Source organism: Podarcis vaucheri (genome assembly GCF_965113315.1).
Source record: "Podarcis vaucheri genome assembly, chromosome: 5".
Lineage (NCBI taxonomy): Eukaryota > Metazoa > Chordata > Lepidosauria > Squamata > Lacertidae > Podarcis > Podarcis vaucheri.
In genome coordinates this window covers 94003565-94029931 of record NC_138763.1, presented here as the reverse complement: position 1 = coordinate 94029931, position 26367 = coordinate 94003565, and the positions used below count along the sequence as shown (strand labels likewise).

Genomic DNA, 26367 nt, shown 5'->3' with positions numbered 1-26367 from the left:
CTGATCTTGCAGTGTAATCTTATTGGCCTCACTCTCAGATACAGCCCAAGGCCCCTAATGACTCGCCTATAAAACCACAGTCACAGTAGGTTCAAGTCTGAAGCAAATTGGATTGCTTGCATTATATACAGTGCAAACGATCAACTCAGTTTTGTTGCAACATGGCTTGGAACTGGGGGGTGGGTGGGGGGGGAGAGAATCAAATTCCAGATGCATTAAGGAAATAGCTCAGCAGAATTATACCTTGAAAGCAGTTGCAGATGGCAGTTTCAGATAACTATACATATATGCGAAATTTGAGAAAGCGCTCACACAGAGCAAATATGCAAATGGTTTTTAAAAAGAACAAGCCATTTTAGAGGTGGCTATCTTTAAAGAAAATCCACATATTATCTCACTATATGCCATATATATATAGTCAGGAATGCAGTACTGTTTTCAAAACCACAACCTTTTCTGGAATTTGCTATGTTCAGGAAACGGGCTCATGCACTTGTCAAAAGAAATCACTGTCAAATCAATTATAAAACGCATTTTAATATGCTGCAAGTTCACTTCCCAGTACCATGATCCTGACTATTGCCTGCAACACCCCCCCCTCAAATTGACATAATCCAAAACAGCCTTACTCCCTTTAATAGAAGTAACGTTTTTTGTTTCTTTTAGGAGAACCGCAATTCAACTACTTTAACAACTTTGCACGGAACTCAAGAACACTGGTCCTCTATTGACATGTGCATTTCTACAATATATTTTGCTTTCAGACTGAAAGGGGAACATGTGAGAGACTGCAAGCACAAAAGACTTGATATTTAACATTCCTTCCATGGAGGCACAAAATAGAAAACAAAAAAAGTATGTTTCTGTTAAGGTAAAGGTAAAGGGACCGCTGACCATTAGGTCCAGTCGTGGCCGACTCTGGGGTTGCGGCGCTCATCTCGCTTTACTGGCCGAGGGAGCCGGCGTACAGCTTCCGGGTCATGTGGCCAGCATGACTAAGCCGCTTCTGGCGAACCAGAGCAGCGCACGGAAACACCGTTTACCTTCCCGCCGGAGCGGTACCTATTTATCTACTTGCACTCTGACGTGCTTTCGAACTGCTAGGTTGGCAGGAGCTGGGACAGAGCAACGGGAGCTCACCCCGTTGCGGGGATTCGAACTGCCGACCTTCTGATCAGCAAGTCCTAAGCTCTGTGGTTTACTGAAACCCTGGTCAGCCCTGCCAGCATGACCAATGGTCAGGGATGACAGGAGGCACTGATTCAGCACTTGCACAGCCTCACCTGACTCAGATGGTGAGAAGAGCTCAAGGTCAAGAAGTGTATCGCTGACTTATTAGAGTAGGAGGAAATGGAACACTGCAAGACCCCAGAACAACAACATCATAGGGCTGAGCAGGTCCCAAAATTCTCCTTTCGAGAACTGGACCTGCAGGTTGGAGCGGAAGTGTTCTACAACTCTATCTTCAGCAAGATACTGCCATTGATGGGATCAAGAGCGGTTAAGAAATCAAGGAGAATCAAGAGGAACACATGGCTCCGCTCTCTCAAAGGTTATCCGTCAGGGCAGCCAAGGTTTATTGTGGTGGCCTTAGGATAGGGGTTTTAAAAACCACTAAGCCACTTGGGCTTGCTGATCAGAAGGTCGGCGGTTCGAATCCCCGCAACAGGGTGAGCTCCTGTTGCTCGATTCCAGCTCCTGCCAACCTAGCAGTTTGAAAGTACGTCAAAGTGCAAGTAGATAAATAGGTACTGCTCCAGCGGGAAGGTAAACGGCGTTTCTGTGCGCTGCTCCGGTTTCGCCAGAAGCAGCTTAGTCATGCTGGCCACATGACCTGGAAAAAAACTGTCTGTGAACAAACACCGGGCTCCCTTGCCCAGTAAAGTGAGATGAGCACACAACCCCAGAGTCGTCTGTGACTGGACTTAACTGTCAGGGGTCCTTTACCTTTTTCTTCTTTTTTTGGATAGGGGGGGTGAGGATCCTTAGGTCTAGGTGCCAAATTTGGCCTTCTGTTCTCCATGATAAAGCCACTGGGACTTCCCCCAGTTCACACGCCCATTACCAGCCCAACTCCTTCCTTCAACGCTTTGTTTGGCTGGAAAGTCTTCTTGAATTGCGGTAATGATTTTTGCTTCCCTGGAAGGAGTGTGCGCATGTGTGAAATTATGACTTTTGCACGTCAGAATGTAGCTTACAGTATAATGATATAAGGGAGATGTAAAAGATTCGGATTATCATAAAAAGCGCAGGAGGAAATTATTAACAATAAGACCCACAAAGGGGAGGAGATTTTTAGAGTCTTGTCTTTATGTTGTTTGTCGGATATGTGGTTGTGAAACTTTAATCTGAAAACCAAATAAATTTATATATAAAAAAACAAAACACCAAATTAGACCTAATATAAATGAGATTAGCCACCAAAATCAAACTCTCACCTCTCATTAAGTTTGTACACATACTTAAAGTACATATGTAACAGAGTTGTTTATAATTATATATTGGAAATTGTTTGTGTTCTTATGCAGCTGCACTGTTTTGTACTTTGTGGCTGTTCCATAGTCATACTATAAAGAAGTTGCGTTATGTGTTATAAATCAAGCACTGTTAGTTGTTTCTTTTTGTTTTCCAGTGTATTTCTCATCAATAAAAAATTCGCTGTGGTGCGAGCAAAAAGAAGAAGATATGTTACACTCACTGCTCTAAGTCCTGCCCACCACTGGAAGGCTGCCAGAAAGGAATGCAATACAGTGGTACCTCGGGTTAAGTACATAATTCATTCCAGGGGTCTGTACTTAACCTGAAACTGTTCTTAACCTGAAGCACCACTTTAGCTAATGGGGCCTCCTGCTGCTGCCTCGCCGCCAGAGCATGATTTCTGTTCTCATCCTGAAGCAAAGTTCTTAACCTGAAGCAATATTTCTGGGTTAGCAGAGTCTGTAACCTGAAGCATCTGTAACCTGAAGCATATGTAACCCGAGGTACCACTGTAATCATGACCCCGGGGTCCAGCCATGATCAAGACACAGAATCAGAGGTTGCAGAAGGTACCTGACTCTGAGCCTGATGACAAGAGGCCACTAGATCTGAGGTTGGTGACTAAGGAGTCCCCTGGACCACAACTCAGGTCCACAGAGCCAGGGCTGGAAACTTTCATGGCCACCGTTCCCCGAGCCTGAGGAGCCAAGTGCCTCCTAACATACCTTGCCGGTTCAATAGCGCCATTGTGGGAGGCCAGGGATTGCAGAAGCGTAGCCTGTCTGCAGGCCAGAGGGCTGGCCTTCAAGGCTGTGTAGACAGAGCCCCTGGACGGTTAAGTCCAGTCAAAAAGGCAACTATGGGGTTGCAGCGCTCATCTGGCTTTCAGGCCGAGGGAGCCGGTGTTTGTCCACAGACAGCTTTCTGGTTCATGCGGCTTCTTCCCGCTTCTGGTGCAACGGCACACCGTGACGGAAACCAGAGCGCTCAGAAACGCCGTTTACCTTCCTGCCACAGCGGTACCTATTTATCTACTTGCACTGGCGTGCTTTCTAAGTGCTAGGTTGGCAGAAGCTGGGACAGAGCAATGGGAGCTCACCCCGTCGCGGGGATTCGAACCACCGACCTTCTGATCGGCAAGCCCAAGAGGCTCGGTGGTTTAGACCACCGCGCCACCTGCATCCCAGCAGACAGAGCCACGGATAGGTGGACTGGAGGCAGAGGCTCCAAAGGTCTCAGTCCACCTCTAGCCTCTGTTGGGGAAAGTGCCTCACTTAGGAGCTCTCCATGGTGCTGCAACACATTGCCTGGCCTGCCTTGCCCTGTGGAAATCAGACCCCGAGCTGGAAAACATTCCCCAATCCTCCTCTGCTTTCACTTCTCAAAGAGTGGAGGCCCTGCTGCTTCAAGGCAGAGGGCGGCATTCCGCTTTCTTTCAGCTTTTCACTGCAGAGCTACAGTCGGCACGAAGCACAACCATCACCCTTGCCAGCTTTCCTTCCCCCAGAATCATCTGGAGGGGGCGGGGCTGCCTGAAGCTATCACAACAACACATCTGCTCTATAGTAAAAAGTTAAAAGGAAAGAAGTTGCAGGGAGTCAGGGGAGGCTGCTGTGGCGCCATCCTTGTGTCCAGCCCCCAAGCATGTGGTAAATCATGAAGATTTGCTTTGGATCATGTTTGGTGGAGCCAGCCGTCAAAGCCAGGTCTTCTGACTCAGATTAAAGGTGCAACGACCAGATGCAATATGTTATGGCTTAATTTTGCTAATGAGTAATTGTCAGATCAAGTTTACTGATACTCCACATGCCTTCAAATAAAAAAAATATAAATTGATTTTATTATTTATTTAGTTGCGCCAGAAGCGGGACTCCATACAATAAAGGGTAAGGGGTAAAGAAACCCAAAAAATGCAAGGAAGTATAAAAGCAAGCAGCACGTTTTTCTTCGTTAAAAAATGCAGGTAAAAATTAAAATATTTGGTCCATTGTGCCAGAAGATATTTTGCCTTATTCAAGTTCAAGTTGGGGGTGGGCGGGGGGAATACAGTACTGATAAAGCAGAAGTATTAAATTTGTTTTCCAGGGAATTATTCTAATCAATGCTATAAGAATCTTCACACATTAAGTATAGCAAATTAAAAGTATCCTCCAAAAGTGAAAACAGCAGCCAACAAAACCCAAGCTTTCCTTTCTACTGAAATAAAGCGAGCTTATATCCTAAGCAATGTTAACGTCACACTTCCAGGAACAACAAGCATTTATTAAAAAATAATAATACATACCTACATATATGTGTGTGTGTGTATTTTTATACACACCCACCCACCCTACAATACATACAAGTGTCAAAACTGCCTCCAGTTTAGAATTTACACTGACATCAGACTCCTCTCCCCACCCCCAATAATTTTTATTTATTTTTTTCAAATATCTTAAATACAATGCAACTTAACAATACTATTCTCCCACATCCCACTCCTGTAGACCAAGCAAAAGCTGCATTGCTGGTGATGTAATGCTAACTTCCTACCAATCATGGTTATCAAACCCAGAGCCCGCCACAAAAATTCACACTCCTTCCTTGTAGTCTAGGGGAATAAATCATCTCCCAGACAAGATCCCCATTCATACTGCAGTCCTTCCCTAGAGCAAAATCTCTTTCCTCTTCGGTGGGAGCAAAGCAATTCACAATCATCAGCAATTCATGACAGTTAAATGCTGAAAACATTCACTAGTGGCGAAATAAACTCATATGCCCCCAGATTCCGCGCATGATAGTGTCCGTGCTGTTTCCAGGGTGAAAAACTGAACATGCTTTGATAGCTGGTCACTAATTAAACAGATTCAAGTGTTAGGGTTTTTTTATTCCTGATCCATAACATGGTTGAGCAAAATTACTAGACTTTGAGCTGATAGCAACCCCGTTCCAATGTATAGCTCTGCACATAAATGCGTTACAAGAATTACCTGGGAGGCTCAGTATGCTTACTGAATACAAGCGGGTATATATCGGTAGATATAGGAATAGATAGCAGAGAGTTTTTAAAATAATTCGGCACTCTCAAAAGAGGAGCAATGTTTTTAAAACCAAGCGCTCAGCTGGTTTTACTCTAGCAAGTTTCTCAAAGGAGTCCTTTATCCCCACAATGAATGAGAGCTGAACACTCGTTGCACAAATCTGTCCCAATTACAGTTGAGGAATTTCCAAAGAATAGCGCCACAGATGGATAAATATTCCCTGTGTCTGGCTCGCATGCCTTTTAGATGTGCAGGAGCTGACCTGAACACAGATAATGTACAAAAGAACGAACTACTGGAATTTCCAGGCCTAACGCAGAGTGGCTCTTCCATAGATCTGTGTCCTGAGAGTTTCTTTAAGACTTTGTGCGCTACTGTTGTGAAAGACATACAAATCACTTGAAAGGAGAGAGAAACTTGCAGTGGCATAGCGTGGGGTTGCAGGGGGGGCCGGCCGCACCGGGCACAACATCGGGGGGGGGGGCGCTCGCACTCGCAGCTCTCTGCCCCTAGGGCAGAGGGGGCGCAAATTACTTGCCTTGCCCCGGGTGCTGACAACCCACGCTACGCCACTGGAAACTCAAGTTCCATAAAACAGAACTATGTATATTTTCCAACAACACAAACCAAGGAGGTTTCAAACTTCCATTTGAACCCAAGTGCAAATAAAAAACAGATGAGACGTTTCCACTGATTTTTGGAATCCTGTTTAAATATAAACACTTTTCTTCTTTAGAAGAAATTGCCGTATTCTTAGCAATTAAAAGAACCCTCCGTCATGACGACACAATGAAAGATGTTTAGTTACTGATCCTTCCATGGACATATTACTCACCTGGCGATTTCATGTAATATTGCTCAATATCAGACATGTCCGTATTCAGTGCGCACTCCAGATAGCTGAGGATAACTTTTCTACTGAAGTAGTACCTCATACCCATTAGAAAGAAGGGCAAACAGCAGGTCAGCAGCAAGGACTTGGTCACAACAAAGCACATTACTATGGAGATAAGGAAGAGAAATAAACGATACCTGTCAGAAAAGAGAATTCAGTGTTGATTTTGGAACACAAACCCAAAAGTCACAGATATCATACAGCAAACATTCTTTGCGCAATGTATTTCATTTTGCTTATAGAACAGGCCTTTTAAACATTTCAAAAAAATGTGCTGCTTTGTTCACTTAAGAGAGTCTTCTAGCTTCAATTACTTTTTAAAATGCATGATCTCAAAACAGAGGCCTGTTCAATGGTTATAAAAACAAGGCTTTCTCCCTTAAACTGCACATTCCTCACCCCCCCCCCACCCCGGAATGGCTGTAAGGAGGAATCTGGGAGCCTCCACTTCTGTTTTAGATTAACCTAGCCCCCCACCCCTCGTTTCTATGTAGTTTCAGAACAACTGGATAAAAATTAATTCATGGATTTATTTTTTTAAAAATGTGGTTGTATAGCTTGTGGCAAAGACTTTCCCCCTAAGGGTCTGAGAGCAAACTGGGAGCAATGGGGGAAACTGAAGCGGGGTGGACTTTATGACAGATTAGTCAATCCTGAACACTTTAATCTCCAGTTACAGGTAGGTAGCTGTGTTGGTCTGCCGTAGTCGAAACAAAATAAATAAAAAGTTCTTCCAGTAGCAACTAAGTTTGTTACTGGTATGAGCTTTCGGAGGTATCTGAAGTGTGCTTGCGCACAAAAGCTCATACCAACAACAAACTTAGTTGGTCCCTAAGATGCTACTGACTGCAAGATCAATCCTTTCCATTCTGAAGGAAATCAGCCCTGAGTGCTCACTGGAAGGACAGATCCTGAAGCTGAGACTCCAATACTTTGGCCACCTCATGAGAAGAGAAGACTCCCTGGGAAAGACCCTGATGTTGGGAAAGATGGAGGGCACAAGGAGAAGGGGACGACAGAGGACAAGATGGATGGACAGTGTTCTCGAAGCTACCAGCATGAGTTTGACCAAACTGCGGGAGGCAGTGGAAGATAGGAGTGCCTGGCATGCTCTGGTCCATGGGATCACGAAGAGTCGGACACGACTAAACGACTAAACAACAACAAAGGTGCTACTGGAAGGACTTTAATCTCCAGATCCACCCATTAATGGCTCTGTTTGTGCCAGAATGTGACCCCCCTCAACCCTGAGGTTTTCAATGGAAAAAGGGTTGCCCATCGCTGCTAAACTGCCATTTTCACAGCTGGGTTGACATATTCATGGAGCTATCCACTACAACCCAAAGGTCTCGTTCCTGGCCAGTCACTGTCAGTTGAGAGGTTACATGACTGCACATGTGAAATAATGGTATTAGGCACCACCAGGCCTGCTTTTACACTTGTTTACACTGAGTTGCATTCGTCGTTTTGCCACCCGTTCCCTCCGTATGAAGAGGTCCCTTTAGAGATCTTCACAAACTCTTTTGGTTTTAACGCCCCCGAAATATTTCACAGCACCAGCAAACTTGGCCACCTCACTGCTCACTCCTAACTCTAGATAATTCATGGGCAAGTTAAAAAGCATATTGTCAGGGAACTGCCATCAGCTCAAAGGCGAGAGGCGGAAGGGCAGTGGTGTTACAGGGAGCCTCCGAAGATCTTGCGAAGCAGCTCTTCCTCTGGCGAGGAGGGAAGCCCCACCTCCAGCGGGGAAGGGGCGTAGGGACTAGAAGATGCTAGGGAGAGCTTCAACACGGGGCCTGAGCAAAGGGGAGGGGAGGCAACTCCCCCTTTGCCAGCACCCACGCGGCGCAGTAGGTTTGCGCGCAGAGAGAGGAGGAGAAGGATGGGGGTCACACGACTGTTATGCTGGGGAAGGTATAAGGACCGCCCACTCCCAGATTCTGCTAGCGACTGAGCAGACATGGACTTGCGACGCTCTGCATTGTAAATAGTTTGTACAGATAATAAAGACTGGAAAAGACAGGTTGGAGTCTTGCCTGTTTGCTCTCGAGCAACCACACCACCACCTGACACATATATACCAAGGGTAGGCAAACTAAGGCCCAGGGGCCGGATCTGGCCCAACCACCTTCTCAATCCGGCCCGTGGATGGTCTGGGAATCAGCGTGTTTTTACATGAGTAGAATGTGTGCTTTTATTTAAAATGCATCTCTGGATTACTTGTGGAGTATAGGAATTCGTTCTTTTTTCTTCTTCTTCTTCAAAATATAGTTGGCCCCCCACAGGGTCTGAGGCACAGTGGACCGGCCCCCTGCTGAAAACGTTTGCTGACCCCTGACATATACCAATCCTTGGGAGATTCTACTTTGACAACTTTCCATTCAGAGAACTAACTGTCCATTAGTCTTCGCTTCCTGCAACGTAACCAATTCCTGATCCACAAAAAGAACTTTCCTCTTATTCCTTGACTGCTAAGGTACAGTGGTATCTCAGGTTAAGAACTTAATTCGTTCTGGAGCTCCGTTCTTAACCTGAAGCACCACTTTAGCGAATGGCGCCTCCCGCTGCCGCCGCCACACGATTTCTGTTCTCATCCTGAAGCAAAGTTCTTAACCCGAGGTACTATTTCTGGGTTAGCAGAGTCTGTAACCTGAAGCGTCTATAACCCCAGGTACCACTGTACCTTGTTCAAAGCTTTTTGAAAGCCTTAAGTCCATAGTGTTCTAAAATCATTGAATTGTAGAGTTGCAAGAGATCACAAGCGTGATCTCGTCCAACGCCCTGCAATGTAGGAATGTCAGCTAAAGCAGTGCTCCCCAACCTTTTTATCGCCGCGGACCGGTAAATGTTTGATAATTTTCCCGTGGCCCGCTTGTTTTGAGCTGAGTCCCCCCCCCCCCCCGTGCACTTACCTCACGGCAGCTTCTCTTCGGTCCCCGCGTCTCCGACCTTGAGTCCTCAGTCCTCCTGTGGCGCCTCCTCCTCGGCCAATGGCGTGAGGTTTGCCTCCCTGATTGGCCAGGAGGACCCGCTCCCTGATTGGCCAGGAGGAGCATCAGTGTAACAATAGCGGATTTTCATTCGCTATTGTCACACAATGGGCGGGCTTGAGAGGGCGCAAATCTCTGCGCCTCGGCCGCCCGTCACAGTGAAATGATTTGAAGTTCCTCGGGCGGCCCGGTGCAGATTGATCCATGGACCGGCACCGGGCCGCGGCCCGGGGGTTGGGGAACACTGAGCTAAAGCATCCATGACAGGTGACCATCCAAACTCTGCTTCAAATACATCCAAGGAACTCACCTTCCATCTGAGTTCCACCGACAACTGGATCATCTCTAGCTATCGGCTTGTGGACACTCTCCAAGAACTCTTATAGGTTTTTGAAACCGGACTGGCCCTTGCGTGTTGAGGTCCCCAAGCCACCCACAAATAAAACGCAATTCACACAGAATTTTTGTTTCGGGTTTTTGGCATAATTTTGGGCCACAACTTTATTGATTACAGAATGTGAGTGGTTGCTTAGGCATTGGTTTGCGACTATCTGTTCCCACACAGAGGTAGGAACAAGCAAGCCTGCGGAAGTCAGTAAGAGTAAACATTTTTGGGGAGATAATAGAGCTGGGCGCCAGGCTTTCACCTCTCCCCAAATGTTCCCAGGGGCTCTTGCCTGGCCCTAGCCCCTTGACAGGGGTTCGGACAAGAGCATGGCCAGACCCTGGATTCCTTTAACGCAGCGGTTGGTCCCCAGATGTTGTTGGACTACAACTCCCATCATCCCTGACCACTGGTCATGCTGGCTAGGAATGATGGGAGTTGTAGTCCAACAACATCTGGGGACCCACAGGTTGAGAAACACTGCTTTAACGGAATACGTTTGCAGCAGCAGCAGCAGCATTGGAGGGGCAGGCACAGCCTCCGCCAACCAAATTTAACCAATGCCTAACCGCAACCTTACAAGTTGCGACAATTTGCTACGCAGTAGGCAAAAACCTAATCAGCCAAATGGACAAAATTCCTACCGGGCCCCTGCCCCAAAGCAGACGACCCCATGACAGGCATAGCAAGGTCAATGCAAACAGGCCTAAATATAGGGAGGGGTGGGTGGGTGATCCGATGTGTGCAGCGAAAAGAGGCAGCTTAACGCTGCGCGCAGGGAATAAATAGCCCACTGGCCTGTCAATCATAAATTGCAACATCAAATTCTCCCTAACGACCAAGAGGTGCCCAATACGATTCGTGGCCATCCAAACTAACCCGCCCAGCAACAGAGGGATGTCTGGTTTGCCCCCACCGCAACACATGCTCTCCATGAAGGAGAACACGCTCTGCAACCACCACGTTGACTCTGGTTCAGCAAAGTGTGTGGCTGTCTTATCTTTAACAATACTTTCCACCAGTTATCCCAGGACGGATGCTAAGTTAATCTGTCTGTAACGTCCAGGATTCCACACACCCCTGGATCCCTTTGGGAAAACCGGTGTGACAATGGCTACTTTCCAGTTCTTGGGCTGATCTTAGAATCATAGAATCATAGAGTTGGAAGAGACCACAAGGGCCATCGAGTCCAACCCCCTGCCAAGCAGGAAACACCATCAGAGCACTCCTGACATATGGTTGTCAAGCCTCTGCTTAAAGACCTCCAAAGTAGGAGACTCCACCACACTCCTTGGCAGCAAATTCCACTGTCAAACAGCTCTTACTGTCAGGAAGTTCTTCCTAATGTTTAGGTGGAATCTTCTTTCTTGTAGTTTGGATCCATTGCTCCGTGTCCGCTTCTCTGGAGCAGCAGAAAACAACCTTTCTCCCTCCTCTATGTGACATCCTTTTATATATTTGAACATGGCTATCATATCACCTCTTAACCTCCTCTTCTCCAGGCTAAACATGCCCAGCTCCCTTAGCCGTTCCTCATAAGGCATCGTTTCCAGGCCTTTGACCATTTTGGTTGCCCTCCTCTGGACACGTTCCAGTTTGTTAGTGTCCTTCTTGAACTGTGGTGCCCAGAACTGGACACAGTACTCCAGGTGAGGTCTGACCAGAGCAGAATACAGTGGCACTATTACTTCCCTTGATCTAGATGCTATACTCCTATTGATGCAGCCCAGAATTGCATTGGCTTTTTTAGCTGCCGCATCACACTGTTGGCTCATGATCTGAGGGATGTCTGTATGTCATCTGGACCTGGCGATTTGTTGGTTTTTATTTTGTCTGATAGGCTGATCACATCGAGCTCGGTTAAGTACTTAATTCGTTCCGGAGGTCCGTACTTAACCTGAAACTGTTCTTAACCTGAAGCACCACTTTAGCTAATGGGGCCTCCCTGCTGCCGCCGAGCCGCCGGAGCACGATATCTGTTCTCTTCCTGAAGCAAAGTTCTTAAGCTGAAGCACTATTTCTGGGTTAGTGGAGTCTGTAACCTGAAGCGTATGTAACCCGAGGTACCACTGTAATTCATTCAGTTTCTCTGCACTCTCCTTAGGCACATCTCTGGCTCTCTAGATATCCAAAGGTCATTTCCTAGAGTGTAGCACCCAGAATTGGGCACAGCAATTAAAATGAGGTCTGACTAGTGAGGAATAAAGTGGAACTATGGTTTCGTGTGTCTTGGAAACCCTGGTTCTATTAATACAGCCTAAAATGGCATTAACCTCCGCCGCCCCCCCCCCAGCCGCATCACACTGCTGACTCATGTTCAGCTTGTGATCAGCTGCAAACCTGAGATCCTGTTCAAATTTACTATTGTGAAGCTAGCTAGGTCCTCTCCCAATCCTATACACATGCACTGAATTATTTTGCTTTGCCATAACACAGAAGTTTGTATTTCTCTGTTTAATTTGATTTTGTTTGTCTCAGCTCAGCTTCCCATTCTATCCTGATCACTTAATTTATTCCAACATGTTTCCCTCTCCGTTTGACGTCAACTGTAAAACTGGGAAGGAGAGCTAACACCTCTGAAAAATCTAATTATTTGTTATTAAAAGAACTTAAATGCAGCCTTTCTGATTTAGAATTTGAACCACCCAGAGCAGCTAAAAAAAGTGTAAAAATATAAAAGCGTGAGTCATAATTAATAACTGATGGAGTAGCAAATAGCAACACCCTTACAAAAATAACCTCAGCCTTTATACAGTGGTGCCTCGCAAGACGAAATTAATTCGTTCCGCGAGTTTTGTCGTCTTGCGATTTTTTTCGTCTTGCGAAGCACGGTGTCGGGAAAGTTTTGGAAAAGCTTCAAAAATCACCAAAGTCTTTAAAAACCTCAAAAAAGGCTACCACACCGCGTTCTATGAGTTGCTCCTCGAAGTCAAGTCGCAACTGTATTAATGGTGTTAAGAAAAAGGAAACAAACTTGCAAGACGTTTCCGTCTTGCGAAGCAAGCCCATAGGGAAAATCGTCTTGCGAAGCAGCTCAAAAAACAAAAAACCCTTTCGTCTAGCGAGTTTTTTGTCTTGCGAGGCATTCGTCTTGCGAGGTACCACTGTGTGTGTGTGTGTGTGTGTGTGTGTGTGTGTGTGTGTATATATATATATATATATATATATATATATGAGAGAAAGTATTCCTCCTAGCTTCAGGATCAGTCAGCCACATGGAACTGTCTATTAAAGATGTTGGGTGTTTTCTTTTTTTCCCTTCTGACTTAATGTCTGCTTTAGTGTATTAATCTGCATTTGTGCCCATGTGTTTCTATATTTGAAAATAAACAAACATGTTTTAAAACAAACACACACAACAACAACAACAACAACAACTGAAAGGGTGTCAGCAGGCAAAAAAACCTATTAACATAAAATAATATTGAGTATATTACAGAATGTCCATGGCGGGGGTATGATATACTGGGGAAGGGGGTTCCAAAGGCTGGGCACCACCACTGAGAAGGCCCTATTCCTTTCCATCTGGGCATCTTCTGCAGATGACCTCAGTGAATGGGCAGCTTCATTAAAGGTTCCTTTGGAGTTTGGGGGGCAATTTTGAATTTCATTTGCAAACAGACCAACAGCCAGTGCAATTGATGCAAAACTGTGGCATTTGCCTCCTAGGTGGGTCATAAGGAAAGGGTTAAATGAGTGTGATGTGATTGGCCAGTGGGAACCCAAGGGGAGGAGTTAGAGTTAGAGTTGGAGTTGTGTGGAAGTCAGTTGAGAGTTGGGAGTTGGAGAAGGAAGAGGGAGGATAGGTCTGTGGGTTGATCGAGTTGTGTTGTGAGAGAGTGAGAGGAACTGTTAGGTGGAGTCAGAGATAGATAGCTGGGATAATCAGTTTGAAGTTGTTAGGAACGTATAGGTCAGTCATGAAACTAAGATTAAGAAACTGACAAGAAAAATTAACTGAAACCATAAACGTGTTCCTGCATTTAAAAATAAACTTGATTATTTGTTAATGTTAACAACTGTCTGGACTCCGTGTGTCCCCGTGAGATACGGGGTGGTGGCAGCGGAAAAAGCAATCGCAGTGGTGGCACAGGGATCAACAGACCATCAAACGTCCAGGGACCCTGTGTGATCGTCACAAAAGTGGTGGTAGCGGTGGGATCACATCAATACCTGCCACCACAAAAGTGGTAGGCAAGCGGTAGGATAACAGCAGTATCTGCCACACACACCAAAAAAACAGCACCAATCAATTGTCCAGCAATAGCATTTTGTCCTAGCAGCAGTTTCTGACAAAGGAGACCAAGTTACAGTGGTCCAGGCTGTCTGACTGCGGCCAAGTCTGCCATCCCTAGAAACGGGCACAGTTGGTCAAACTGTGCAGAAACACTCCTGGTCACAGCTGCCACCTGAGAATCCAGGAATAAAGTCAGATACAGAACATTGGGAACCTGGTTTTTCAATGGTAGTGCAACCTTTGAAACAGATTGAGGTTGAATCCTGACAAGACAGAAGTACTGTTTGGGGAGGACAGGGGGCGGGTGGGTGTGGAGGACTCCCTGATCCTGAATGGGGTAACAGGTGCGCAGCCTGGGAGTCATTTTGGACTCACAGCTGTCCATGGAGGCACAGGTCAATTCTGTGTCCAGGGCGGCTGTCTGCCAGCTCCATCTGGTCCTCAGGCTGAGACCCTACCTGCCCACGGACTGTCTCGCCAGAGTGGTGCATGCTCTAGTTATCTCCTGCTTGGACTACTGCAATGCGCTCTACATGGAGCTACCTTTGAAGGTGACCCGGAAACTGCAATTAATCCAGAATGTGGCAGCTAGACTGGTGACTGGGAGTGGCCGCCGGGACCACATAACACCGGTCCTGAGAGATCTGCATTGGCTCCCAGTTCATTTCCGAGCACAATTCAAAGTGCTGGTGTTGACCTTTAAAGCCCCAAACGGCCTCGGTCCTGTATACCTGAAGGAGCATCTCCACCCCCATCATCCAGCCCAGACAGTGAGATCCAGCGCCGAGGGCCTTCTGGCGGTTCCCTCATTGCGAGAAGTGAGGTTGCAGGGAACCAGACAGAGGGCCTTCTCGGTGGTGGCGCCCGCCCTGTGGAACACCCTCCCTTCAGATGTGAAGGAAATAAGCAGCTATCTTCTTTTTAAAAGAGATCTGGAGGCAGCCCTGTTTAGGGTAGTTTTTAATATTTAATAATATATTGTTTTTAACACTTGATTGGAAGCCGCCCAGAGTGGCTGGGGAAACTCAGCCAGATGGGCGGGGTATAAATAATAAATTATTATTATTATTATAACCTTCTTCAAAACAGGTTCTGATTCTATTGCTGGATTGGCGTCTAGACAACCAGATTCATTCAGGAATGCCTAGAGCTGGGTAGCTACAACTCATGGCTCATCTAGAAGAACCCAAGAGTCAAACCTTCTGCAATGGCACCACCAGTCACTTCAAAGATTCTTCTCTCTCTCCCTGAGCATTGATACCCAAGAGGAAGGAGTAATTAAAACACCTCACAGTAGCTGGCAATAAATTCAAAACCACGTCTAGAAGCAGATTTTGTTCCCACGTGCCTCAGCGGGGAGGGAAAGTGGTCCGTGGACTTGATGAACCTGGTCTAGCTTTCTGGCACAACCTGGACAACTCCTTCAATTAAAAATACAATTTTCCTCTGCCTCTGCATGGTATCGGACCAGGGCTCAAACTTCATACCGTTTCACAGCCCATGGCTTGCTAACCACCGTGTTGATAGTTCCTATTTTCAATTTTCATTTTATACCTGCTTTCCCGACACAGGTGGCGCTGTGGGTTAAACCACAGAGCCTAGGACTTGCTGATCAGAAGGTCGGCGGTTCGAATCCCCATGACGGGGTGAGCTCCCGTTGCTCGGTCCCTGCTCCTGCCAACCTAGCAGTTCGAAAGCACACCAGTGCAAGTAGATAAATAGGTACCGCTCCGGTGGGAAGGTAAACGGCGTTTCCGTGCGCTGCTCTGGTTCGCCAAAAGCGGCTTAGTCATGCTGGCCGTATGACCTGGAAGCTGTATGCCAGCTCCCTCGGCCAGTAAAGCGAGACGAGCGCCACAACCCCAGAGTCCGCCACGACTGGACCTTTACCTTTACCTGCTTTCCCAGCTAGAAAAGACAAGGGCTAAAGTAGACATGAGAAGAGATCTGCTCGTTAAAACGCAGAACTTAAAGAATATAAAGATGAGCCTTGTTGGATTAAGCCTACCAAGTTCAAACTCCTGTTTGTTTGTAACCAGAGTTCTCCAGATGAGGATGTGAATGCAATGCACTTTCTGCTTTGTTCCCTGGCAACTGACATTCAAAGGCACACTGCCTCTGAACTTGGGAGGGAGCAAACAGCCCCTGCGCCTAGTATCCATTAATAGCTCACTTTTCCATACATTTGTCCACCTCCCTCTCTCCCACATACACAACCCTTTGCATCTAAAGCTAGCCAAGATATATAAAGCAATGGGGCTTTAGGTCTTAACTTCCAAGAGATGCTAATTATATGTTGCTTGATTATGATGACATATCACTATTATTTATTACTTCCTCCCCCGTGATTACTCTTGGTAGTGTATACGGAAGGAAACCTGAACCTTCCTCTCCCTTGCCAGGATCTTGAAGAGCGCACCTGCTTGCATGCAGCAAGTCTTAGGGGCCAATGGGAAACTTCCCCTAAGCCTATCAAATGGGGAAGGGGTGGGTAGGCTATGCTTGTAATTAAATAAAGAAAAACAGACTGCAAGCAATGAAATTAGTGTCAAGTATAGTTAGGCCCTTAGGAGCAACCTCGGCATTATCGTATAAATTTAACTCTTTCGATTCCGGCCTACAATTAGTTCTGTGTACAGTTTAGCCCCAGTTATCTATTTGGGTGGACTAGGGTGGCACTGTGGTCTAAACCACTGAGCCTCTTCGGCTTGCCAATCAGAAGGTCGGCGGTTTGAATCCTTGCGACGGGGTGAGCTCCCGTTGCTCGGTGCCTGCTCCTGCCCACCTAGCAGTTTGAAAGCACGTCAAAGTGCAAGTAGATAAATAGGTACCACTCCAGCGGAAAGGTAAACAGCGTTTCCGTGCGCTGCTCTGGTTCGCCAGAAGCGGCTTAGTCATGCTGGCCACATGACCTGGAAGCTGTACGCTGGCTCCGTCGGCCAATAAAACGAGATGAGCACCGCAACCCCAGAGTCGTTCATGACTGGGGTCATTTTCAGGGGTCCTTTTACCTTTACCTATTTGGGTACTTGCACCTTCATCTCTAATACTGGGCATATTTGTAATCATTGCTTGAATAAAACACAGCGTTTATACTTTAAAAAACAAAAAACCCTCACACATTATGATTTTCTCACTAAGTTTATACATGCACAATGCATTTCATGTTCATTATGGGACAATCCTGTTTACATCTACTTGGAAGTAAGTCCAAATGTTGTTTAACTCAGAGTGGCTTACTTCCATGTAACAGGATTACCACACTAAAACAGCATATTAAACTGAGGTTGGAAAGAAATCGAGTACATCCGTCATTCAGTCAAACAAAATCTTAGCTGATTAAATACTTGACTAATTTGACACTCGAATAAAAGCGAATTGTTCCGAAGCAAAAAACAGGCTTCCTATGTTCTGTCATTGTAGGAGGCATTCTTTTGGAAGAAGCGTCTTCTCCTCTGTAGGAAAGGGGGAACTTCCTCAAAAGGGAACTTTTGCAGATACTTGCATTAAATAAAATACTTGAAATTAATTGTTGCTCAATTAGTCAGGGTACTTTTTTAGACAATCACTTGGGAGAATAGCGTGGGGAGAGAAATGTGACTCTGTTGGATTCTCCTGGAGCGTTCAGTGCCTTTCGTGACTACTGACTATGCATACGATATCCTTCTAGGATGCCTCGCAAGGATGAGATTAGGAGGCACTGTTTGGCAGTGTACCTGCGAGGCTGATCCCAGAAGGTGTGCTGGGAGACTTGATGTTCCACCCAATGGCCAATGGCTTCCAGCTTGCCACAAGGTTCCATCTCGTCTCCCTTGCTTTTCAACATCTACATGGAAACAGTGGGAGAAGTTATCCGAAAGTTTGGGCTGAAGAACCATACGTTTGTGGCACCTCTCAGGTGTGCTTTTTTTTTAAATCTTCTATTGTGTGGAGGCAACAGAAGCGACACTCAGTTAATTCAGGAACGAGCGAGATAAACAAACGGAACTTGAACCATATAAGATGGAGGCACTATTGGAAATTTGTACGAAGATTTTCAACCTATTTTGAACGGGACTGCACTACTCCTGAAGCAGCCGGGGCGTAACTGGAGCTGGTTGTCTGTTTCATTGATTTAGAGTGCAGGTGCTGACCTTTAAAGCCTTAAATGGCCTCACAGAGGCCCGGTTGGTTCATATGGGGGTTTTTGAAATAAAATGTGGTGGTGTTGTCGCCCAGAAACTCCCATATGAACTCATGAAATTAAGGCAAATGCGGGAGAAAAATGCAGTCTTCTGGGTTGTGGTATTTATTCTCTCCCAAGTGAAATCCGCTAGGCTCCCTCTTATTTTTACAGACAAGCAGGATGAAAATATTAGACTATCACTATTCTTTATGGAGAGATGAGATGAAATCAATCTTCCTGACCCACAACTGAACTGACGCGCTGGGGAGTAATTCAGAGAGAGAGAGGCATTTTTACTTGTTTCAGGGTGGATGCAAATACACTTATCCTTTCCCAGTCATCAGAGGCATCTGAAGTCTTTGCACCCCCAGAATTGAATGCACCAAGGTAGATCCGTTCCGAAATTCCCCCTCACAACAGTGTTGTCAAATGTTATCTCTCCTCCCTGGTCAGAGAAAACCTTTTCTGCCAATCTGAAACAGAAGTCAGTGCCAAATGGCTGGTAGCTGTGCAATCACAAATTCTTCTTTCTCCCTCTGTCCTGTCCCCCCCCCCCCAGTCCTCAGAGCAGTTTTGCCATTTGCTACAAACTCCAGTTTTCCTTTAAATAAAATATGTCTATTAAAATTAAAAGCAGGCAAGTCTGCTGGTAGAACGGAGGCAAAAATAAAGACTGAAATGCAACCAGTAAGTTCTGGACGACTGGGGGGGGGGGGAGAGAAGAGAACTGCGCCAAAGCCCCTACAGAATGATGGGACCATGAAGATCTCAAGATCTTTCCTGCAAATTATAACGTGCAAGGCTGGATTTTCTAAGGAAATGAGCAAGCCAAGCTCATTTGCTGCTCATAATCAGGTGGCGTGGAGGGGAGGATAAACTGTCTGGAATAGTCAACGATAATTAGTGCTTGCTGCAGTTTGTGTGCATAAGCTTTAACAGGGCACGGTTGATCTGTTTAACTAGCAAGCATTTGGCCTTTACAAGGTCCTCATATAACACTTTGAGTGACCACTATGGACGTTTATAACGGCTAGTTAGCCAGGCAAGATATTGTGGTCCAGGCATTCTGGTGGGGCTGGTAGCGTGTCCTCTCAGGTCTGTGCTGAAAAAGCACCTCTCTCTGAGCTCTTGCACCAGCTGGGGGAGGCGCCTGCCATATGAGGCATGCACAGAGCACATGTAAAGGAGGCATGCACAGCCAAAGAGCTCCCCGCTCTGCCACAAGATGCGTGTGCTGCACAGAGCATGTAGCGGTTTGAGAACACCTGCCAGAATGGAATGTGCATGGATTTGGCTCCGATTGCAAAAGCTAACTCGGGGCCGCAGTAGTTGCATGCTCTTGGCTGCAGGAGCTTCCTTCCCCGGAGGCCGCTTGCCAACTTTGCACCTCCGCGAAGCGAAACCTGCGACAGTCCCCGCTTGGCTGACCCTGTCTGCGCGTCTCTGCAGCCTGCAGCCACGTCCCTGGGAAATGCGAGACTCCTAGACACAAGGCGGCTTCTTTTGGCCGGCAGCTGCTCTGCTTTTCAGACATGCTGCCCCCTTTCCCCAAGCGCAGCGAGGCAGGCTCGCTGGGCTTTCCGGCGGTAGGAAAGTGGCAAACGCTCGCCTGGTGCGCGTCACGTGTGAACGCGGCCCCGCGAGGGCTAAAGGTGCAAGGACTTGCGAAATCCGAGTTCTGCGCCGAGCCGCAGGAAACTCGCGCAAAGGTCCCTTCGCCCATGTTCCCTTGCCCCGCCACTGATGCGGAGTGACTCCGAATCGCCGGCGAAGGAGGAAAGAGGGAGGCGCGCAGCTTCCGCAGGAGGGAGCTTGCGGAGGAGATGCTCTCTTTTCTCCCACCCGCAAGCAGGAACGTGCGCGGCGCTGGGGAATCTAGCCCCCGATCTGGAGGCGATCAGGCCGGCTTGGCTTGACCCGGCCCGGAAAGGCGCCCCATCTCCGGCCCGCAGAGGGCCCCCTTCCCTCTCTCGCGCGCGTCTGCTGCGCGCTCCGGCTCGGCGAGGGAGATGCAGCCGGGCGCGCCGTCGGTGCTGCGGCGAACGGAGCATCCGCCTCCTCCTGCCGGTACCGCGAAGGCGCATCCAGGCTCCCCGATCCTCCCTGCTATGCACCGGGAGATGCGTTGGGGAGGGGGGGGAGGTAAGGCGATCGCTTCCGGTTCTTTCCCACCCCCGTGTCCGCAACCGCGATCGCGCTTACCGGCCATTGTCCCGTAGACCATCTGCGTCCAGGGCTGGTCTTTGAGCCCTCGGAAGGCGGTGTTGGGGATCCTTTCCATGATGCCCTCGTAGAAGATGCGGCGCACCGCTTCCTGCTCGGAAGGGTGAAACTCCCTGATGCAGACGCCCTTTTTCTGGTCCTCGCCGTCGGGCGCGGGGCTCGGCGGAGGAGGCTGCGGCTGCAGCTGCGGCCCGGCGGCGGGCGACCCGGATCCGGCCCGAGAGGAAGGCCACATCTGAGCGGACGAGGAGACGAGCAAGCTCTCCTTTTTGACTCCTGAAATCGAGTCATGATCTTCCGCCACTATCTTAGTCTCACAAACCATTTTGGGAGACAGACAATGCATGCAAACCGGCCGAGGAGGGGGGGAAAGGGGGGCTTAGGAAATGTCGGGTGGGGTGGGGGGGAGAAAAGGAAAAGGGGGGAGAAAAAAGGGGGGGGAGAAGCTTGCCTGCCAAGAAGCTGCTCTACGCTTGCAGCTTTTTTTTTTAATGGTGCGGAGGCGGCGGTGGCGAAGGGAGAAAGGAGCTCCGCCGCATTTTGGAGAAGTATTTATAATGCAGCAGAGCCGATTGCCGATTGCAAGGGGGTCCTTCCCCCCCCCGGGTCCTAGCGCCCTTTCTCCATTGGTTGTTGCGTTCGCTGGCTGGTGGGGCCGGGGGCGTGGCGGGCCGGGGGAAACGCCTCCTCTCCCGGTGCTCTGGGTGGCAAATTACTACAGGCTTCGTTACAGGCTTTGATGTCACCTTTCAGCGCTCCGAGTTTCCTGCTGAGCCTTACAGAAATCCTGTGCCAAACTGTTAGATGTGGCGCCTCGCTGGGGGAGAAGAAGGCGACTGACTTCGCTTGCCGGGGGTGGGGGTGGGGGGGGAAGGTGGGAAGGCTCGGGGGCGGGTCGAGGGGGCTGCAACTTCCAGCAGCTTGCCGTGTTTCCACTTAAAACGACACTCGAGCAAGGGAAAAGGGAATCTAGGAACAGAATGCTGCAAACGAACTGCATTTTTCTTTTCAGCGCGAGGACATGCATGTATACATATACATATATATGCATGCACGACTTTGGGTTTCCGTGAACGAGGGGGAGACAATTTATTCGAATGCACACTTCAGGTATAAATCAGATCCGCAGGATTTTTTTTTTTGCAAATTTTTTGCTTTGAAATAATTTCCTGCCGTGGGGATATAAAAGATACATTTGTGGTATTCCAGAGCGGATAGTGGTGCTCTGCAGGTGTGGTTTGACTACTTCTTTTTATTATTATTATTATTAAAGATTTTCTTGTTTTACAGAATTATGTGTAATGTCTCTCGTATTTTTTCCGTGTAACATTTTTACAAATCAGTTTCATTTGTTGAGACATGGGGGGTCGGGCGGCGATGTTTCTCTTTTGCTTAATATGCAGGGTTTGGTCTCAGCGTTTGGTGGGACTACTTCTGAAGCCCACCACCACTGATAATCGGCCACGCCAGCAACATCTGGAGCTGCCCCTGGGCCAGACTCCACATGCAGCAACCCCCCCCCCGCGCGCCCTTGACTAGCCCGGATCCGTTCGCGTCCACTTGGTTAAATTAATCCATCTAAGGTGAGCGCGCACACGGGATGGCGGCCTTTCAGAAGACGCGAGATCCTCGTCTGAAGGGTTCCTTTAGGATCCGCGCCCCTCTTGAGGGATGATGAATCCCACCCCTCACCCCCGTGGGGTTCCCGCGAGTGAAAGTGACATCGCCTATTCTCTTCCGCGGAGACTCCGATCCCAGCTGCTCTCCTCCTGCTCCGCGGTGATTGGATGAGTCATTCACCACTGCGGTAGTTCAGAAGGGGCTGTTAACGCTTTCCTGCGCGTGGGCGCAAAAATCCCCGGGGCTCGTCGCTGCTGCACAAGGCTCCCCAAGGCTGCGGAGAGCCGGGGGAAGAGGCAGCCTCACGGCGACCAGGAGACCCTCTCCGCACGTGGCGAAGGCGGGCTTCAGAAAGAGGGGGGCGGGTTGTTTTCTTTATTTTAAAAAAGGTTACCATATAGCCTTTCTTTCCCCTCTATGCCCAGCAGAAACCTCGCCGGGTCACCCATTTTTGGAGAGCCCAAAGGCACAGGGACGATGCGAAGCTCGCGTCTCCCTTTGTCTCCTCGGGAAACGCGTCGCGGACCCTCGCCCGCCTGCCCGAAATGAGCTCTCCAAAGCGCGGGCTTCTGCTCCCCTTTCCGTGTTTGCGCTCCCCGGAGCGAAATAAGAAGAGGCTCCTCTTCCTCGCCCGCTTTGCCCCTCGCTCGGGAACCCATTTCTCCGCTCCCGTGGGGTGGTGGTGGGGCCACGAGCGGGCGAGCTGGGGGTGGAAAGGGCGCGGGGAGAGCGAGGCGACGCGGAGTTGCGCGGACCGGCCGCCGGCCTCCCCAGCGCGCCTGCTTTCCCTCAGAGGCTGCAGAAAAACACTCGACGGCCGGTCAGCTCTTAGTGCATGGAGGGGGGCCGAGCGGAATCTCCTCCTTTCCCTCAGGCAGCGACATTTCTCGGGCTGCCCGCCCTCTGCTCGGCGAAATGCCCCACGTCCCAGGCAGCGCCGCCGAGACGCCCCCCGTCACTTTCCTTCCAGCGTCCTTTGGGACGGAAAAGAACAAAAATCGCCAGCGAGGAAGGGGCCATTCCTTCGGGTGGGAGGGTCTCTTTCTTCTCCCCTCCTTCCGCCATCCGCCTCCTCCTCCCTGCCGCTTTGCCTGCGCCTTCCTTGCCCAGGCGCCCCCCTCCTCTAGTATGTGGCCCACTTTATTTCTGCCGCAAAATCCAGCGGCAAAGCGTCGTCCCCCTCCCCAGGACTGTACCACTCCAGCTGACGCAGGGGTGCCAACTTGAATAAAATATGGGGGGGTGGGACAAGCAAGGTAAGCCCCACCCCGCACTATCGACCACAAGACGCATTTGAATGGCGATGCCCATCGATTTGGGGGGAAGGGGCGGAAGCCCCCTCAAATATTTTATGGGGGCGCGCGAAGTGACCTCGACCCCTAGGAGTTGGCTCCTATGAGCGCGTCCGAAAACGCCCAGCCCCCTGGAAGCCCAACATGTCGCCTGCTTGAACCGGCTTTTATTTCTGCTGCAGGTATCGATGCGCTGGAGAGGCTCCCCCCCGCATCGCAGCTCGTCTCCGCGCCCTCCTGCGGCTGACAGGCCAAGGCGCGTGCGCAGCTTTGGTGGGGGTCCCGAGCCCCGCCGCCTGCCTAGAGAGGATGCGGCGCTGCCGCGGGAGAGGGCGTGGAGTGGGGAGGGCGCCACGCCCTCTCTTCCCCGCCCGCGCCCTGCCGGCCGAGCCTGCTTCTTTGCGGAGGAGCGGCAGAAAGCCTCCTCCTCACGGGCGGGGAGCATGCGCCTTGGCGGGGGGGGGAGACGCTGCCAAGATGCTTGTTGTTGGTTAGTTGTGTCCGACTCTTCGTGACCCCCTGGACCAGAGCGCGCCAGGCACTCCTGTCTTCCACTGCCTCCCGCAGTTTGGTCAAACTCATGCTGGTAGCGTCGAGAACATTGTCCAACCATCTCGTCCTCTGTCGTCCCCTTCTCCTTGTGCCCTCCATCTTTCCCAACATCAGGGACTCTCAAGAGTCTCCTCCAGCACCACAATTCAAAAGCATCAATCTTTCGGTGATCAGATCCCATGGACTGCATAGAACAAACCTATCCATTCTGAAGGAAATCAGCCCTGAGTGCTCACTGGAAGGACAGATCCTGAAGCTGAGGCTCCAAGACTTTGGCCACCTCAGGAGAAGAGAAGTCTCCCTGGAAAAGACCCTGATGGGGTCACAAAGAGTCAGACACAACTAAACAACAACAAAAAGGGCTAGTGATTACAGTGGTACCTCGGGTTACAGCAGACACTTCAGGTTACAGACGCTTCAGGTTACAGACTCCGCTAACACAGAAATAGTACCTTGTGTTAAGAACTTTGCTTCAGGATGAGAACAGAAATCGCGCGGCGGCAGCGGGAGGCCCCATTAGCTAAAGTGGTGCTTCAGGTTAAGAACAGTTTCAGGTTAAGAACGGACCTCCAGAACGAATTAAGTTCTTAACCCGAGGTACCACTGTACAACTACAGTACTCTCCTCTCTTTCTTTCTCTTATGCTTCTCCTTTGATAATGCTTGTGCTGCCCTATCAGACCTGGACTACCATGTTTTGGATGTGGAAGAGTAAGGATGACAGCTCCCTCTTAACTCTTGGCAACATCCACTGTGCATCTGCTTGCAAGCAAGCTTTGGAGGTTTTTTAGTACAAAGTGCGTTCAGGGCCGAGTTTGCCTATCCCTGTCCTAGGGGCCCAAGGTCCCTTCAGCACCTCACCTCCAGTCAATTATTTGAGGGGGCCAGGCCTCCTCAAAGTTGATTGGCCAATGATGTGACTGTGCCACTTCTTGTGATTGATTATGCAGGGCAGGGCGGGGCTTATCTGCCCCCTGTGGGGATGTTCAGGGTGGCAGGAGAGGATATATTGTTTATTAATATCCTTCCTAACTTGCGCCAGCAAGTTCCTTTACTTAGCAGACAGTGTGCATTCCCCTTTACACGGTGGATAGCTGGTTGCAGGTTTGTGTGAGCCTCTCACTATTATACAGTTCAATCTGTCTCAGATTGAATTGTGAGTTCCTGGTAAGTTCCCTTGAATAAAGACACCACATTCTTATTCAGAGTTAATAAAAGAAGTTTACTCACATCAGTTCACAGTTGGATTCCTGAAGGCAGACTTACTTACAAATATGTTCATGTGGGTCTACCCCATATGGAGGAATAATCCCAGTGCTTCTGCTAGCCGAAAAGCAAGCAGAGCATTCCTAGCTAAAAAGCTGGTCAAATGTAGAAGGAAGTCCAAAAAGAGAGAGTGCTGCGTGCCTCATCCTTTTGTTACCTGGGCAGGTAAAGTCACACCCACCTTCTATCACATGCAAAAGGAAGGATGTTCCTTTTTTAAATATTTTTTATTAGTTTTTTTAACATATCATTTTCAACAGTAATTAAACATGCTTTTACATCACATCTTATTCAAATTTTTGACTTCCATCAATCCTGTCTGAAAATTTTCCAATCTAATATCTCAGTATGCATTTCTTATCTTCCCTATTACATTTCAAACTCATAAACAATATCTCTATCTTTTTCTACTTTGTAACACTTCGTATACTTCTCCTTACAAAACTTCTTGTAGTCCTACTAGCGTAATTTGTTGATTACAGTTGCTCTTCAAATATACTTCTTCCAATCTTCTGTAAATCTCTGGTCCCGCAAGTTTCGAATCCTTCCTGTCATTTTGTCGAATTCTGCATAGTCCATTAATTTCGTCTGCCATTTTTCTTTCGTCGGAATTTCTTCTTGTTTCCATTTCTGGGCTAACAATACTCTTGCCGCAGTTGTTGCATATAAAAACAATTTAACATCTTGCCTATTAATGTCCTGACCTATAATACCAAGTAAAAATGTTTCTGGTTTCTTAAAAAATGTATATTTCAACAAAAGGAAGGATGTTCCAGCCAGGAGGAACAGGAAGTTTCGACTGGCTGGACCACACATTCCCCCGCATGTCTTCTCTAGCATTATAAGGAATGTTGTACTTGACTGCTCCTCGTGGATCACATCCCCCACACATACCCCCCCAATATTTTATTCACGCTGGCAGCCCTTGATATAGATAGGTATATCTGCCCTCTCAGCCAACACGGTAACAATTGGATCAGTAGTAATTCCGAATGAATCCCTATTTATTGACTTCTTTAAAAAATGAAAGCCATTCAGAACTATTCCCTAAGCAATTCCCATTCAGAACTATTCCCTAAGGAATTCCCATGCAGCTGTTCTAACTGCTAGATCTTTTAAAATAATAATAATAACAATATGGTGACTGACCGCACGACTGTGAGGCAGGTGCAGAAACTTGACACAAATAGGTGTAGTTCTGGATTATTATTATTTTTAATGCAGGAAGCTCTTCACTGTTTA

At 48.3% G+C, this 26367-nt stretch overlaps 1 protein-coding gene across 1 annotated transcript in view; it reads right to left on the bottom strand.

Moving 5' to 3' along the window:
- NAT8L (N-acetyltransferase 8 like) overlaps positions 1 to 21232 on the bottom strand; it is a 48170-nt gene extending 26938 nt beyond the window's left edge. The window contains exons 1-2 of the mRNA XM_082223307.1: positions 20376 to 21232; positions 6334 to 6498 (exon numbers count right to left, since the gene is read on the bottom strand). Of these exons, the coding sequence (XP_082079433.1) occupies positions 6334 to 6498; positions 20376 to 20742 (532 nt within the window). The 5' untranslated portion in view covers positions 20743 to 21232. The remainder of the gene's footprint in view (positions 1 to 6333; positions 6499 to 20375) is intronic.
- Between the last annotated feature and the right edge of the window lie 5135 nt (positions 21233 to 26367).